The sequence below is a fragment of the Sminthopsis crassicaudata genome, chromosome 5, assembly GCF_048593235.1.
Source record: "Sminthopsis crassicaudata isolate SCR6 chromosome 5, ASM4859323v1, whole genome shotgun sequence".
Classification (NCBI taxonomy): Eukaryota; Metazoa; Chordata; class Mammalia; order Dasyuromorphia; family Dasyuridae; genus Sminthopsis; species Sminthopsis crassicaudata.
In genome coordinates this window covers 272,218,631-272,235,228 of record NC_133621.1, presented here as the reverse complement: position 1 = coordinate 272,235,228, position 16,598 = coordinate 272,218,631, and the positions used below count along the sequence as shown (strand labels likewise).

General features: G+C 32.1%; 1 protein-coding gene across 5 annotated transcripts in view; it reads left to right on the top strand.

Moving 5' to 3' along the window:
• LOC141544668 (uncharacterized) overlaps positions 1-16,598 on the top strand; it is a 136,130-nt gene that overhangs the window by 106,847 nt on the left and 12,685 nt on the right. For all 5 annotated transcript variants that reach the window (XR_012482752.1, XM_074271070.1, XM_074271072.1 and 2 more), the window contains 8 exons: positions 496-890; positions 3,189-3,418; positions 7,732-7,765; positions 8,360-8,459; positions 9,835-10,054; positions 12,162-12,786; positions 15,374-15,490; positions 16,353-16,469. Coding sequence is in view for 4 of the 5 variants with exons in the window: in XM_074271070.1 (XP_074127171.1) it covers positions 496-890; positions 3,189-3,418; positions 7,732-7,765; positions 8,360-8,459; positions 9,835-10,054; positions 12,162-12,786; positions 15,374-15,490; positions 16,353-16,469 (1,838 nt within the window). In the remaining variant the exon portion in view is untranslated. The remainder of the gene's footprint in view (positions 1-495; positions 891-3,188; positions 3,419-7,731; positions 7,766-8,359; positions 8,460-9,834; positions 10,055-12,161; positions 12,787-15,373; positions 15,491-16,352; positions 16,470-16,598) is intronic.

Here is a 16,598-nt window from a genome sequence, read left to right as displayed (position 1 = left end):
ATCTTAAAACCTGAATGCATTTTATACACATAGAGAATCCATGGATAGAGGATTTTCCTTTTATCGGTTCTTTTCAGTTATTTATATGTTCACTTCCTCGAAAAGTTAAATAGAATCAATTTAATTTTCCCCACTATTAAAGTACCTGGTTAACTGACGCTTCGCGGTAATTGTTTCCATGACATAGATTTGAATGAGATGGAATTACCATACTGACCAGTGTTGTTTTTTTAATGTTATCATTGGATAATTCATGAATGCCATAACTGAATCATAATCTCCTTTATGAAGATTTTGTTTCAACCAAACATAAAACTTTACTGCTGAATTTCTCTCCATGTTTTCCTATTCTATATAGCTCTCAGCAAACTTAATTTTCAAAGTGAATTTCAAATTAACTGCTAGAGTATCCATGTTATCTTGTATTTATGTTACATATGATCTTGATTTAATCAGAATAAAATATTCTATTTAACTCAAATATTTTCTTTTCAGATATTCCGTCATGGGATTCTCCAAATATTTCTAAGATAAATGACAGTCACAAAAGTTCCAGGCATTCGAAGTTGGAGAGGAAACATGATTGCAATGCTGCTTATGTTGCAAAAAATATAATAAAAGCTGACTCAAAAGTTGCTATAAATGGAATTAAGGAAGATAGATCATTTGGCACAGAAATGACATTTAGTCAGCACAGAAACATCCCAAGTTTGCTCCAATCATGTGGTCCAGGAAGTCATGTTCAGCTTACTCTGTCTGATAATATGAAATCAATTAACCAAGACAAAAAAGCTGAACTTATTAAACCAAGAAAATGCAAGAAGAAAACAAAACATCTAGAAACCTCATCTCAGAGCAGTCTTGACAATGACTACCACTCTACATATGAGGTAAGTTTTGAGATGCACTCCCATAGGGACAAAATCTCCAAAATGCGCCTGCATAAAGATTGGAGGCAAGATACACAAAGACTGACAAATGAGTTAAGAATGTTGCAAGCAGAATCTCTGACTTTCGAGAAAGAAAAAATATCACCACAAAAAGAGGTAGCTTCTGACACTCTATATCTATTTTCCCTCTAAATCAATCATCCTGTGGAACTGATTTTTCACATGATGAAAATGCTTTGGTTAAATGCTTGCTATTTGTACAAAGTATATTGAAGGTTGCATTAAGGAAAATATGCAGAAAGCCTTTTTATAGTGTTTTCTATTTTGGTCATCTAAATTATTCCCATCAATTTCCCAAGTATTTGACATGTTGACAAGAAACTTTCTAAATCAAACACACAAATTGGACTAGGTAGCCAAAAGAACAAGGATAAGCTTAAAGATAATTAAGACACAGATCCAAAACAAACCTGAGCTCAAGATCCTTTTTTATGCAAATCCTTGAAATATTTGATATTTGAAAGAATTTTGCTTTCTATGGACATTTTTATTTTCTTAGCCAAATGTAAGGTGGTGTGATTTAAAATACTAAAAACATAAGCCAACTTTGGAAAAATTCTAATGCATCTGATTAAACTAATATTTTATGGTGATCTGTTAGTCCATCTTTAGTGATTTTACTAAAATCATTCCATTTCTGTATTTCAAAAGAAAATGAAACACAATTTTGTGAATCATTTAACATTTTTCAAAAGGGCATTAATACAGTATTTTCTGTTCCACAAATAATAAATTATAGAATTGAGACTTAAACTTACATCTTCTGAGTAAGTTTAAAGCTCCTCCTCTTGTGTTTAGTTATTTTTTTCAAAATATATTTTCATTTGCTATAGATGTCATTTTAGCACTTAGAAATAATATAAAATGGGAGAAATGATCGAAAAACAATGGCAAAATGCTGACTTGTGATATGTTTGCATAAGCGATTGACTTTAGACGCTATCAAACTAAGATGATTCATTCATTGAATCTTATTTTTTTTTGTTGTTGTTGTTGGAAGGAGCATTGACAGTAATAGAATCAAACCCCCTTATCTTGTGAATGAGGAAAGGTTAGCCTCAGGGAAGTTAGGTTACATGGCCTTGGTTCATCTGTACCTTCACCAGTCTTCTAATTATCCTTTCACAATAACTGATGACATAAGAGAAAATAGTAAAGAGAGAGAGCCAAAACCCTTCAGTTAAGACTGATTCAACTGCTGCTTGTAACACTTCAATGTTACCATAAAGTACTAAATAATGCAACTTCATTCTAAATCAAATGTGGGGACCTTCACCCAGTATGCTGGATTCTGTTACTAGTTTATTAACATGATTTTGACCAAGTTACTTAATGTATCTATCCTTCAGGTTTCTCATATATAAAATGGTAGCATTAGATTAAGATATTTTTCCTATTTTTTTTTTCTTTGCTAAAAACATTGTGCTTCTGTAAACTTCTGTAAACAGGGAATAATGGCATCGATTTTCCATCACATAGTAGTCATGGTGCCTAAATCTCATTCTACTTCAATTTCCTGTGTTGTTAATCCAATATTTCAGTGATTAACTTCAAGGGGGTTTTTTCCTTTTGTTTTTGTTTTACTTTTTGAACTTGACAGTAAGGAATGAGAAATGCGAAATGGGATGGGGTACCATCATATGGTGGGAAATAAGCTTGATCTATCTGGTCAGTGTGAGGAAATGGTGGGAAAGCCCAGAAATAGTCAGATGTTGTATCTCTTTGTTCCTATCTGCTTATTAAAGGAGAGAAATGAGAGAACAATATGAAAATATGATGACAAACAAAATGAGATAGTAATTGAGCTATCATTTTGAAACTTCAGTAAATTTTTCTGCTTTCATACAAAATTTATAAAAGTATGACCATTTTTGTACCCAGAAAATAAAATGAAGGTAATATATATTGAGGATAATGTGTATTTCAAAATAAAAGTAAAAAAATGAAAGGCAGCCTGATATATTTGATAGTGAGCTAAGAAGATTAGTTCAAGTCCCACCTCTGACATAGATAGGCAAGTCATTTAACATGTCAATGGTCTAAACATTGGTAGAATTGATAGAAGGAATTTTCTTGTCAGATGGCTCCTTGTACTAGTTAAATCACAAGTTTAGTACTTGTACCTAAGTAAGCATATAAATACATGTGTATAAAAGTGTGTGTATGTGTATATGCACACATTTACACACAGACAACACACATCAATAAAGTGACAATGATGCTAAGCTTTCCTTTTAGGTGGAAGAGGAAAAGCAAAAGCATCAAATCAATGGAATGGAAACAGTGGAGGACAAAGATGTTGATAAATTAACAGAAAATAGAACATTTGATAAAGTTAATGATCAATTTGCTATGGAGAGCCATCAGTATGGTAAAGATGAGGAAAATAAAATTCCTGGGAAAAAAATTCCAATAATGCATATTTCTCCCAAGAAAAATTTAGCACCTGTGCAGCATGTGTCAAAGGGGTAAGTTTGTCAAAATATTTAACTGGAGTTTTTTTTTCCAATATTAACATTTATGGTAAGTTCAGTTTGCTCTAAAATTCTAGATTCAGATCCATTCTACATCTCCTTGTTTTTTGCTAAGAAATTAAGGTCCCATGAATGTATGTTTTTCTATTGCTGTAAGTATGGTCTTTTATTTTGGAACTGTTACATCAGTGCCTATTGAAAGAAAGGTAGCATATGGGAAAAAAAAATAACATAAGATATGGATTTCAAGGAGCAAAGCAAGATCGTTTGCAAAAGTTTGCAAATGTATAAAAAGTGCCAATGAGATAAGAGAATAGGCTTACCGCTACTCCAAAAGTTAGATGAGTTCTCTTAGTCATTAGAAAGTTTCCCATCAGTAGAAATGTTCAAGAGTGAATCAGTTTAAGTGCTTATCATGAGCCAATCATAAGGATACCCCCCCAAAAAGTCAGCCAACCTAGATTCTAAAGAAATTTAATTAAAATTCTTTTAATTGCAGACCTACAAAATCATTGAAAAGATCTAGTCACCAACCCACCACTTTGTAAAATGGGCCTGAGGAAAGGAAGGTTGATGGCCTTTCCAGATGTCAGAATAAAAAAGGGGAATTAACAGAGAAGTGCTTACATAGTCATTGTTTTATAAGGCCTAATAGTGCTCATATGGCTTCTGGACAGGCTGAGGAAGAGCAAAAAGCAGAAAACAGCTACTTGCTGCCCCATCTAAAAAAACTCTTTAAGACCATAAGATAACAGATGAGCCATGCAGGAATATGGTAAAGAGGGTTCACAATTCATGTTGGGACTGTACTTGCAAGAGACCACCTCGAAAATTCCAATTCATAAGAGTTGGAATGTGGAAGTGATCTGGCTTGACATTTAGAAAATAGAAAATGCTTTAAAAACAAGCCTGGATTTACTTTTATTAACTTAAAAATTAATTTAACAGCCTTAAAAAACTTATCCTGAAATAATTAACTCCAAAACCAAAAATTAGATAAATTCAGGAAGACAATATATATACTATTTTTGAGAGACACTGAAAAGGGCATCTCTTCCCGCTTCAGTGCCAGTAACTCATATGAACTCAGTTGTATGCATATATATTGCTACTTCAATTAGTGTAAAGAAACCAATTACACTTATTTGTAAGTTACGTAGCCTTACAAGCTTTACATAGACTTAAAGCCAGAGACAATTGGGAGAAAGCTTGCTTTTTTAAAATGTGTCATCATTTACTTTCATATCAGCCTCTTTCTGCAAGATCTCTCTCCTCGCCCTTCTAGTGAAAGATCCCTAATGACTACATCAATATCGCATGCAATGTTCCATATTGAGTAGTCCTCCACCCTGCAAAAATAGGAGATGGTACCGTCACATCTGGACCAAGTTTGGATATCATAATTTCATAGTATTCAGTTACAGTTATTTTATTGTCCTTAATAATTTGTATTGTTGTTCTGGTTGTCATTATTTCATTTTGCATTAATTCATATAAATATTCTCATCCTCCTATAAAATTATTCCTAGCCATATGCAATGATGTTCCATTATGTCAACAAACCACAATTTGTTTAGCCATTCTTCAGCCGATGAGCAGCTACTCTATTCCTCCTTATTTGCTATTACAAAAAGTTGTTGCTGTGAATATTTTGGTTTTTAAAACTTTTCTTGCCATTGGGGTATATGTTTAGCAGTTGGAGAGAGAAATAATGCTAAAGCACCAGAGAAATTACTATTCTTTGGGAAAGTTTGCTGAAAAGGGAATCAAAAGAGGGTAAGTTACAAGCGAACATTCTATTTTAATTCTATGAAATCTGTGAATAAAATTAGATGCTGGAACAAATTGATAATAAGAATGATTACAAAATGTGTTTTTTCCTATTAAAGTCCTTCTTTGATACCTTATCAGAGTAGGAAGGTGAAGTTACCTAAAAGGTACATGAACAAAGTAACAGGTAAGTTTGTGAGGTCCATGCGAGGTAAATCAAAGAACAATGTTCCTACATTTGTGATTGATTGCTCACTGTTTTTGCGAGCATGCACAGTCTCTGTCCTCGCTCTGTTCTCTCTATCTCTCTATTTCTCTTTCTTTTTCTCTCTAACACACACACACACACACAAACACACACACACACACACTACACCACCACACTCACACACACCCACACCGTGTTAATTTCTAAGGCAATCCATTCCTTTTAAATAGTCTTAAATGTTTGGACAGTTAGTTGTTTTGTTTTTTTCATGCAGTGATCCCAAATGTGTTTTTCTGTGTCTCGTCCTACCCTTTGGAGGGTCATTTAAACATAATAGTCTATTATTTATTTGTCTTGTTATTTTTTTATTTGAACACATATACAACTCCCAGTCATGCCAAATCCTCATCTTTTCTTCTTTATGGTAAACATCTGCAGTAAACATCACCAATTGCCGTTTTTGACAGGGATTTTATCCTTCACCATCCTGATCTCTCTCCTCTGGAATTATTCTGAAATGCTAAATGTCTTTCCTAAAATATATCTCCCAGGAATTAACAAGTTCTTCAAATGTATTCTGATCAGAGCATAGAATAAGAAAACTTATCACCTCCTTACTCCTAGATTCTATGAATTCTTAGAATTCAACCTATACTCATAAAAAGACTATGCCATTACTGGCACACATCAAGAAGTCTGTCTTGATTAAACAATTTGTGTGCAAATACTATATATATATATGTATATATATATACATACATACATACATACATATATATATATATATACATATATATGTATATATATATATATAGTTATAGTTATAGTTATAGTTATAAAGTCCAATCACAACAACCCAGTTTTAAGTGGATTTTAGCCATAATATAAGCAGGAAATAAGAAACACTGTTGAAAAAAAGGTAAAAAGGTTGGGCGAAAAATAAGCAACCTATTCCTAGATTGAGGAAACAGATCTAACTGGAAAGGACCTTGTATTCTGAGGAGTGTTCTTGGATTAAGACTGTAGGCTTGAATATAAAGGAGCTTCACATAGCCAGGCAGTATAGTTTTGATGTACTTCAAAAGAGGGGGGGACCATTAAAAGTTTATGACTTGGGGGATAATATGATGAGCAAGCTAAGGAAGCTAAGTTCTTTGGAAATTGCTATAGAAATATATCACTATCATTATAAACCCAATAAATATATTATGCAGCATGCAGCAGAGTATTCTATTAATGACTGCTTTTATTACAATAGTTTTTATTGAAAGAGATCATACTTCGACACTTCTTGAACCACTGAACAGTATAGAGAAAAGCAATGGGGATATGGATGGATAGCAACATATACTCCATTTAACTTACCATTACTATTAATATAATAGTTGACTGAGCCCCTGAAAAGTGAGAGAACCCATTTTCTTCACATATAATTAATCATAATTTACTTATTTTGAATTCCTTTTTCTAACTCTTAATCTGTAGGACATATCTTGTTTTTGTTTTTTGTTTTTTGTTTTTTTAATTAACCTAGAAAGAGCCAATCATTTCATAGAATTTCTGTCTTTGAAATTTGTTATTCTGTTTAATCACATTTAAGTTTCCTACTTCACTACTTCAGAAGATTTGTGTATAGTCTCATCAACATTCTATCAGAGTAATTTCCACAAGGAGTCCATCTAATGTTCTGGTAAACTTGTTTAAAAATCACTAGCCACATACATACAATGTGGAGAATCTTATTCTAAACCCTAGGAAAAAGAAACACATAAGTAAGATAGTACCTGACTTCTTGGAGCTTACAATATAGTAAATACAACACAAGGCACAATGTAACTTGAATTACCAAAAAAAATATGATTATGTTGGTTACCATGGTTAATATTTTCTAAAACTTAGAATACAGTGAAACATTATGGACATAATTTAACATTTGCTGATGACTTATTTTATTCTAACAAGCATGATGGGATTATTCTCAAATTCTTATTCTTTTGGAATCTTACTAACAAGCAGTTGGGACATGAACAGTTGAAAAAGTAAATAATTGGTGTTACAATTTAAGATGTTATGGCTGACATTTATTTTGAAATTTTCTTTAATGGGAAAAACCAGCTGTTATTTCAGAATTTTTTTTCCTCTTAAAAACTGTTCAATAGGCAAAGATAAACATTTATTATATGACTATGAGATATAATAGTCTGTATCTTATTTTACTGACTAGAAGTGTGAAAAAGCATAGGATATTGAAATAATTGCAATTATTTGGTTAATATGTAATGACACTATATTTTTATGTACACACTGAAATCAAATATTTGTCTTTTAGGCTTGTGAAGAATACACCAAATGAAAAAAATAAGGTAATGTAAAAACTGCTGAAAATATAAATCAATGTAGAAAATAATACAATTTTTCATGAACATATGAGATCCCTTTTCTACATTATGGAGCATAGGAGCATTTCATCAGAAAATACTTTTAGGAAGTCTTTTTGTGAAATGCGTCCTTTGTAAATGCCAAAAAACTAATTAGGTTGCTGGCTTTTCTTTCGTTTCTCTCCTATAAATATTTGTAAGAGATATTTTGAGTATTTGTGATAATTTTTATAAGGTTGATAATCCAGCTTCTAGTTAGGTATATGGCCTAGTGAATAGTCAAAAGGAGGACCTAAGTTTGAATCTATTCTTGGGTTCTTAGCTAACTAAATGGACAAATCACCTAATCTCTCTTATACCTTATTTCCTCATTTGTAAAATAGTGCTTTTCTCACAAAATTGTTGTGAGAATGCTATGAGATAATGTATAAGAGATAACTGTTGTGAAATATCTTAAAGTACTATATAAATGTTATTCATTGACTACATAAATAGTATTCTTTCTGATTGCTTTAAAGTTTATTTTACAATGATTTTATTTAAGTTTATTATTTGATAGTACTTTTATATATTTTATAGGACGAAGTAGAGATGACTTCATATGCTCTTGATGACCTCACTCAGTCACATAACACAGATACAGAGGATTATGATTTGCCTCCCTCAAATAGTGTTCAGGGTAAGAATATTTTTAAATTTTCTAACAGAATACCAATGTTAACAGAAACCAAATATGTATTTATAGCTAAGACAATAGTTCTGAAGTTCTAGTCCACTGACCTATAATAGAATAGAAGTGACTTTGGGTTCTTGGAGGATCTGACAGAGTCTAAGCTTTAATAGACCTTGCCAAGCTAAAAAGGATTTCATTAGCTTCAGTGTGGTGATTTTTCAACCACAGAAGCTCTCAAGGATGACCTACCACTTTCAATGCAAAAAGAATTAAGAATCTAGTGTGTGCCAAATTCACAAATTTGAGATAAGAAACAGTTCTTTTCCTCAATGAGTATGCAATCTACTAGGGGGATAGAGCCTACGTAGACAAATGTAATAGGAAAAAATACATAAATACTTAATAAAAATAAATAATATTCAAATAAATAGTACAGTCACACTGCTATTTTGAGGTATAAAGTACGAAAGAGCATCAGCTATCAAAGAAAAAACTTTTTGAAAGTAGCATTTGTGTTATGTTTTAAATGATGGATGTGAATTCAATGGTTCATGAGAGATTAGGGGACTGAAATGCACATTTGAAACATGGGAATTGTGAGCAAGGAGGCACTTGTGAGCAAACAGGCTTTTGCTGTTTCTTCTTTTGCTTTGAATCTTGGAATCTTAGATTTCCCTTAAACTGGCAACTGTTGAATTGAACACTGAAATATATGAATTGAAAGTTGCCAAAGAAAATCTGATAATCAAATCTGTTAAATATGTAACTTGATATAACTCAATTTTGTAATTCTGGGTTAGTTCTAAATTTAGTTATGTATCTCTCTGAAGAATAAAGTACCTAGGTTTTGAGGCAGGAATTTTCCTGAAAGGGCAAGTGTTTTTTGTTTTTTGTTTTTTGTTTTTTGTTTTTCAACTTTCTTCTGGTGCCTCAGCTATATTTGGGTTAAAGTTAGAAGATTGACCAATGAATAAATGAGGAAAAAGATTATTGTATGAATGATGTATACCGATTTACATTATAAGTTTCTAAAGAATAAGAAATGCTGACATGGAACTATTTGGAGTAAAACACATTTTATGTTACTTTTAAAGTAATTTAGCATATGTATAATATATGTTTATTAATCTTATTTGTCCCAATCACAGTTCATATCAGTATGTTTACTTTTCACAGATATTTTTTCTTATATTGTGAGAAAAATCTGAGGTTTCAAATAATTTTTTTTTAAATTAATGTGTAAATTAGAGATTTTGTTTGTCTTGGGAAAATAATACTGATTTTATCAGTGCCAGAGAATCTGAATTCTAAGTATACTGCTACTGTCATGCAGATTTTAAAATCCTAATATTTTTATTTACTTGTGTTTTTGTCTATATAGGTTCTCCTCGCCTTCAGAGACATCAGAAAGTAGTTCTTTCATGTGGTTTATCAGTAAAACATCAAAACAAATCACAATTGGTACAAATGACAAGAGTAGTGAAGAATAGTTTACAAACCACTGTTAGGCGATCACAGGAAAAATTCTCGAAAAGAAGAAAAACTAAATCCAGGTCAAATCATCAAAAAGTAAAATGTGATAAAGAATACTATAGAGGCAGGTATGGAACTCATAAGTTTAATAAAGGCTTAAAAGCATTTCTCTTACATTGAAGCGCACTATAACAGAGAATTTGAGGTTAGGAAATCAAAAGTAAAAAATCAGTGAAAATACTGTAATGAGCCTTCTTTGTTAATCCCTTTTACTCTATGGGGGCATGCTCTATCTTCCTGTCTGGAATAGTTTCCAGTGAGTGCCCACTGTCACTTCATCATATTATTTTTAAAGGACAGATAATTGTCTTTCATCAGCACATTTAACAAGTGCCTTCTTTGTGACAAGCACTGTTGTGGGCAATGAAGTACCAATGGGAAGTTTGCACTGAATTTAAGAATACAACCTACACATGCAAATGTAAATACAATAAAGTCATAGAAATTTAGAGCAGAAAGCAGGGCATGATTTTCAGGGGACAGTACTCATGTAGAAGAATGTACTAAGCAGAGTATACAAATAAAATCCCAATGGAGGGAGTTTAGGAAAGGAGCAGTGCAATCCAAGCTGAGCACAAGGGTGTGGCTTTGGGAAATGGAGTTCTCTGTTGTCCTGTGTGGAACCAAAAGGAGGGCACTTTGACTGGACTGTAGACTGCAAGAAGGGATTCTGATGTGCTATAAATAATGTTATTTTCAAATTCCTCAATAAATGCCCTTAGTCCCCTGCTATATGCAAAATACTTTTGAAACTTAGGGAAGATAAGGGAAGAATATGACATGGCCTGAGTTGTCATGGAGCTTACAATCTTGGAAAATGTACTGTTTCTCTTGATGATCTCATCTTGAATTTCCTTAACACCCTTGTGGAGGAATAATTTTCAGGTTTCTATGATCAGCCCTAGTCTCTCAAGTTTCTGCTATACATCACTGTGGGTTTTTTGGACATCTCAAATGGGATTGCCATATGCATCTTGACCTTAATTATCTTTCTTCCTTAGCCCTCCCCTCTTCTGATCCTATTATTAGTGACAACTATCTTCCTCATCTTTAACTCCTGCTTTTTACTTCTCACATTCAATCTAATGACAAATTTTCTGCCTTTGTAGCACCTCCCGTAACAGTCCATTTCTGTTCAATGTAATACAGGCAATCATTGCCTCTTGCTTATATTATTGCACTTGCCTTCCTCTTTCTTTCTCTGTATGAAGGCTTTCCACATACCAATCCATTCTTCACTCAGCTGCCAAAGTGATTTTCCTTAAGCACAAATGTCATGATTTTATTCCTCCTTAAGTAATACTGGCTCCTATCACCTCTAAGATCAAATATAAATTCCTTTTGTTGGCCCTCAAAATCCCTTATAACCTGGACTCTTCGTGCTTTTCCCGTTTTCGTGCACTTTACCCCTCTCTCTAACTCTGAAATCCATCTATATTGGCCTACTTGCTATTTTTCCTTCTTTGAAAGAGTATTTTTCCCCTATTTTAATGAAAGACTTGTTGGAACATTGATTTTCTAAAACATTTTGAGAATTCAGACTCCATAAGTACTTTTCTCCAGATGTGGATAGCATTCTCCACTTGAAATTATCTTAGATCATTGTATTGCTGAAAAGCACTTGATAGATGATCATCACATAATAGTGATGTACATTGTGCTCATTCTGCTCACTTTATATCACTTCAAGTAAATCTATCCTAGTTTTTCTGAAATTTAACTCCTTGACAATTTTCAGTGCCCTTAGTAACTAAGTGTCTTCTTTTCGGATATTGCCTCTCAGGTATTCATACTTGCTTTCATGTATTCTATTTACATGTTATTTTACCCATTTAGAATATAAGCATCTTGAGGGCAGGAATTGATGTTTTTGACTTTTTATCTTGTTTCTGAAATTTTTCTCCCTTCCACCCCCCACCCTTCCCCTAGATAGCAAGTAATCCAATGTATGTTAAACATGTGCAATTATCTTGAGAATAAAAACTTATTTTAAAATACAATACAATATGAAAATATATTAATTAAAAAGTGAATCCTGAAAATTAAATTTTCAGTTTTTCAGATTTCCTCACAAAGTTTACTGCAAATTTTCCTCTATTTTTAGAATTGTATCCATTTTTACTATATAACACAATCACTTGTAATTTTTTTTCCAAATGCAATACTGAACTCTAGATTGGAAGGTAAAAAACAAAACGGAGGAAAAACACAGTCAGAAATTGAAACTAACAGTTCCTCTGTAAGTTCTGACATCCTTTATGAGGAACATCAGCCACCAGAACTACACCTTCAGCGAGAACAAGAAGAGTGGCTCCTTTTAGAGGACCAACTAATAGACAAAATTGACATCCTGTCAAATAAGCTTTCTAAAGCTAAAAATGAGTTGTACCAACGACGTGATTCCCTTAGAATGAAGACATCAATTTTAGAAAAAACACAGAAAGAATTAGAGATGACCAAGGATAAAGTGAAGGAATTTGAACTCTCAAATCATATACAAAAGGAAAAATTGAAAAAATCATCTCTCAAAGTAGAGTCCATGCAAGAAAAATTAACCCAAAAGCAGAGGGAATTTGCCTTGCTTCAAGAAATATCTGAAGATGCCCAAAACAAAGGGGCCTTCAAAAGAAGGGTATTAAAAAGTAACTGGATGAACTTTAGGGATCGCTCCCTGACTGTTGATGCTTCTACTGAAAAGCAAGATCATGGGGTAGAAGAGAGAAATAAAGAGTCAACTGATGAGATTATCCATTTAAGAGAGCAAATACGTATATATGAAAATGAACAGGCAGAAGATGAGGTAGGTCTTTAAATATTATCTGACAAACATTTAGCATTTTGAATTGAATTTTAAAGTTATTTTGATCAAGATAAATTAGGAATTTGAATTTTCAGCAGTTTCTGATATTAGCAACATTCAGTATCAAAATTCTGACATGAGGGCAGCTAGGTGGCGCAGTGGATAGAGCACTAGTCCTGAAGTCAGGAGGACTTGAGTTCAAATCTGCCCTCAGACACTTGTGTGACCCTGGGCAAGTCACTTAACCCTAACTGCCTCTACCAAAAGGAAAAAAAAAAAATCTGACATGCAAGAAGGAGGAAACATTCATGATAAAAATCAACCCCATATCCATTTTTTAGACAAGATGACTCATTTTGATTAAAAATATGGTGTAGCTAGCCCATGAAATTTTAAATGTATAGTATTGGTGCATAAATGTAAATGGAGTTAAATACTTGTAAATAAATACTGATAAATATTACTATATATTATCCCAATTCTCCTAGCAGTAGCTTTCCTTACTCTTATCGAACATAAAGTGCTAGGCTACATGCAATTTCGAAAAGGACCAAATATCGTAGGACCCTACGGACTCCTACAACCATTTTGTAGTTCTAATAATTTGCCTGGTATTCCATTTAATGCTCCAATGAAATTATTAGAAATGCTGAAACAAGGTAAATCCTGAAAAAATGTGCTAAGAGTACTGTAACAATTCAAATTGAGATGCTGTAGGGCATCAGTTATTACCCTTTTCATAATCACTGAAACATATTTATCAATTGACTAGTTTTAATTCAAAATACTGTAAACTGATTTTAGAAATATTAAACAGTTGATCATATTTTAATGAAATTACAAAGATTAGCAACTACTTTTGTTTAAAATTTAGGACAATAATTCTGTTATTATTCCATTAAGAATTAATTTTGGTGTGTGGTAATAAAGCCATCTTTTTTAAATGTGCTTTTGATTCCCTACTACATTATTATTTATGTCAGTCTTTTTACTATATTTACTAATACTTCTTGCATAATAACCAGAATTGCAGTTTCTGGGATCCGTGCCTTTCCTTTATTGAAAATAGATAGCTTTTTACTATCTAATAACAGTTCTCATTATCTGTGATGCTTTTCACATAAGTAGTGAGTGGAAGTACTGTACAATTTCAGATAAAAAAATGTAGTTGAATCTATTCATTTCACAATGGAATTTAGTTTTGTGTAGTAATTCAATTAATTTTGCTAGTTTTCTTAAGACAATTTTACATTGCCTTCTCTTAGATGGTTTTCTTTCAAAAGGTTACTAGACTTTACTTGAATTTTGTTTTTAAGATGATTTTTATCTAACGAGATAGAAAATGTTCAATGTCTTTTACATTTTAGCTTCATTTATGCTAGTCACATGCAATAATTTTCTTTAATTTATAGTGAAAATGTACAGGATTTTCAATAACATGAATAGTAATGCACACACCCATATATATGGGTTTTTAATAACATGAATAGTAATGCACACACCTATATACATATATATATATATATATATATATATATATATATATATATATATGTTTGTATATATGTTTGTATTTTGTGTGTATATGTTCATCTATGTATGTAGTATATATGTGTGTATATTAGTCTTCCGGCTAGGTTACAGGATAACATGAAATTCTCTTTAGCACTGACCTTGCACCATACTGTATATCAAAAAGTGGAAGAGGTACCATATTTTCTATAATTTTCCCCATTTTTCTGTCCATTGACTGCAACCAGGGGTATAATTTCTATCCTTTCTTAAAATTGAACTTCTCTGAAGACTTGGCAAACAGAGTTGAAGATATAAATAGTAGCTAGCAAGACCTCCACTCCACTATCCATCTACTCCCCTTTTTTTTTGCTTTCATGAAATTAGATCAATCGTTTCAAGTAATTGTATGAGGGCTGGCAAGAATATCAGTGCATATAATCATTCTTCAAGGGAAACTATGAGAGTAAAGAAAATGCATCTTTTTCTTATAGGCATCCTTATTCATATAAGGCCAGATGCAAAGAAATTTTTTCTGAAAAATAGAAGGTAAACCCTAATGTTTCAGGTATAAGAAGCTATATTGTTGTACCCTTTACCATTCTCCCACCTTCCAAGTGAATTGCCCATAAAAAGCTTTATCCCCTATGTGCTTTTGGAGGTGTTATAATTCTCAAGAAGGTGAATGAGGAAATCAGACTGAAAGTAATGCTTTATCATGAGCAAGGAGGAAGATGCATGCTTGGATGAAAGGTGTGTTGCATCATCAAAAGAACTTTGTGGTCTTAAGAAATAAGTTCTCATCCTTTTCTCGATGACACTTTTATGACTTAATTTTATTTAAAAAGTCTTATTTTCTTATTTTTCTAAACTACAAAACAAAATGGTTGCATTAAATGATTCCTAAGGCTTTTCCTAGTTCTATATCAATGATAATCATGAAAATGTTCATGCTATATTAAGTTCTATATAAAAATATTGATATCAGTTAACTTTGAAGGTATATTTATTTCCCATAAGCCAATACTAATATATGAAATCAGTAGCAGAAATTCTATGTACATATTTCCATCAGGATATGATAAGAAAGCTTCAACAAGAACTTGCAGATTCCCAAAAAGAAGAATCCATTCTTTCACAAAAGGCTTTGGAAATGAAGCAACTACTGAAGATATATCAAATGGAAAGTGAAGTACGTATATAAAAATTTCGTGATTTGTCATTGACTAATGAAAGTGTTTTCACTACGTCACTTTTGTTTTTTCCAATATTATATTTTGTACCTGTCATTTAAACTGACAGAACAAGACTTGTATCCATTTATATGATTTCTATATTGGGATAATTATTTTCACTCATAATTTATATCTATCATCACAGAGGGATGAGATTTTTTTCTAAGTAAGAATAAATAAATCATGTATATCTTTTATATATGTAAATAAACACACACACACACACAGACACACAGACACACAGACACACAGGCTGCTTTATGGAAATAGGAATAGAACTTTGCATCTGGATAGTTTTGGAGTTGTCCTAGGGGAAGTCACTTAATCTTTCTTAGCTTCTTCAACTGTAAAATAAAGATAATAATACTTACGTTCCAGAGTCGTTGTGAAAATCAAACAAGAAAATAATTGTAAAGCTCTTAACACAGTGCCTGACACATAATAGGCACTTAATGAATGTTTCTCTGCCAGAAACAATATTTTCAGTTATTTATAAAAGTAATCATTGTCTCTTATATTTTGACAAACACTTCCTAATAAGTTCTCATCCTTTTCTCGATGACACTTTTATGACTTAATTTTATTTAAAAAGTCTTATTTTCTTATTTTTCTAAACTACAAAACAAAATGGTTGCATTAAATGATTCCTAAGGCTTTTCCTAGTTCTATATCAATGATAATCATGAAAATGTTCATGCTATATTAAGTTCTATATAAAAATATTGATATCAGTTAACTTTGAAGGTATATTTATTTCCCATAAGCCAATACTAATATATGAAATCAGTAGCAGAAATTCTATGTACATATTTCCATCAGGATATGATAAGAAAGCTTCAACAAGAACTTGCAGATTCCCAAAAAGAAGAATCCATGCTTTCACAAAAGGCTTTGGAAATGAAGCAACTACTGAAGATATATCAAATGGAAAGTGAAGTACGTATATAAAAATTCCGTGATTTGTCATTGACTAATGAAAAGTGTTTTCACTACGTCACTTTTGTTTTTACCAATATTATATTTTGTACCTGTCATTTAAACTGACAGAACAAGACTTGTATCCAT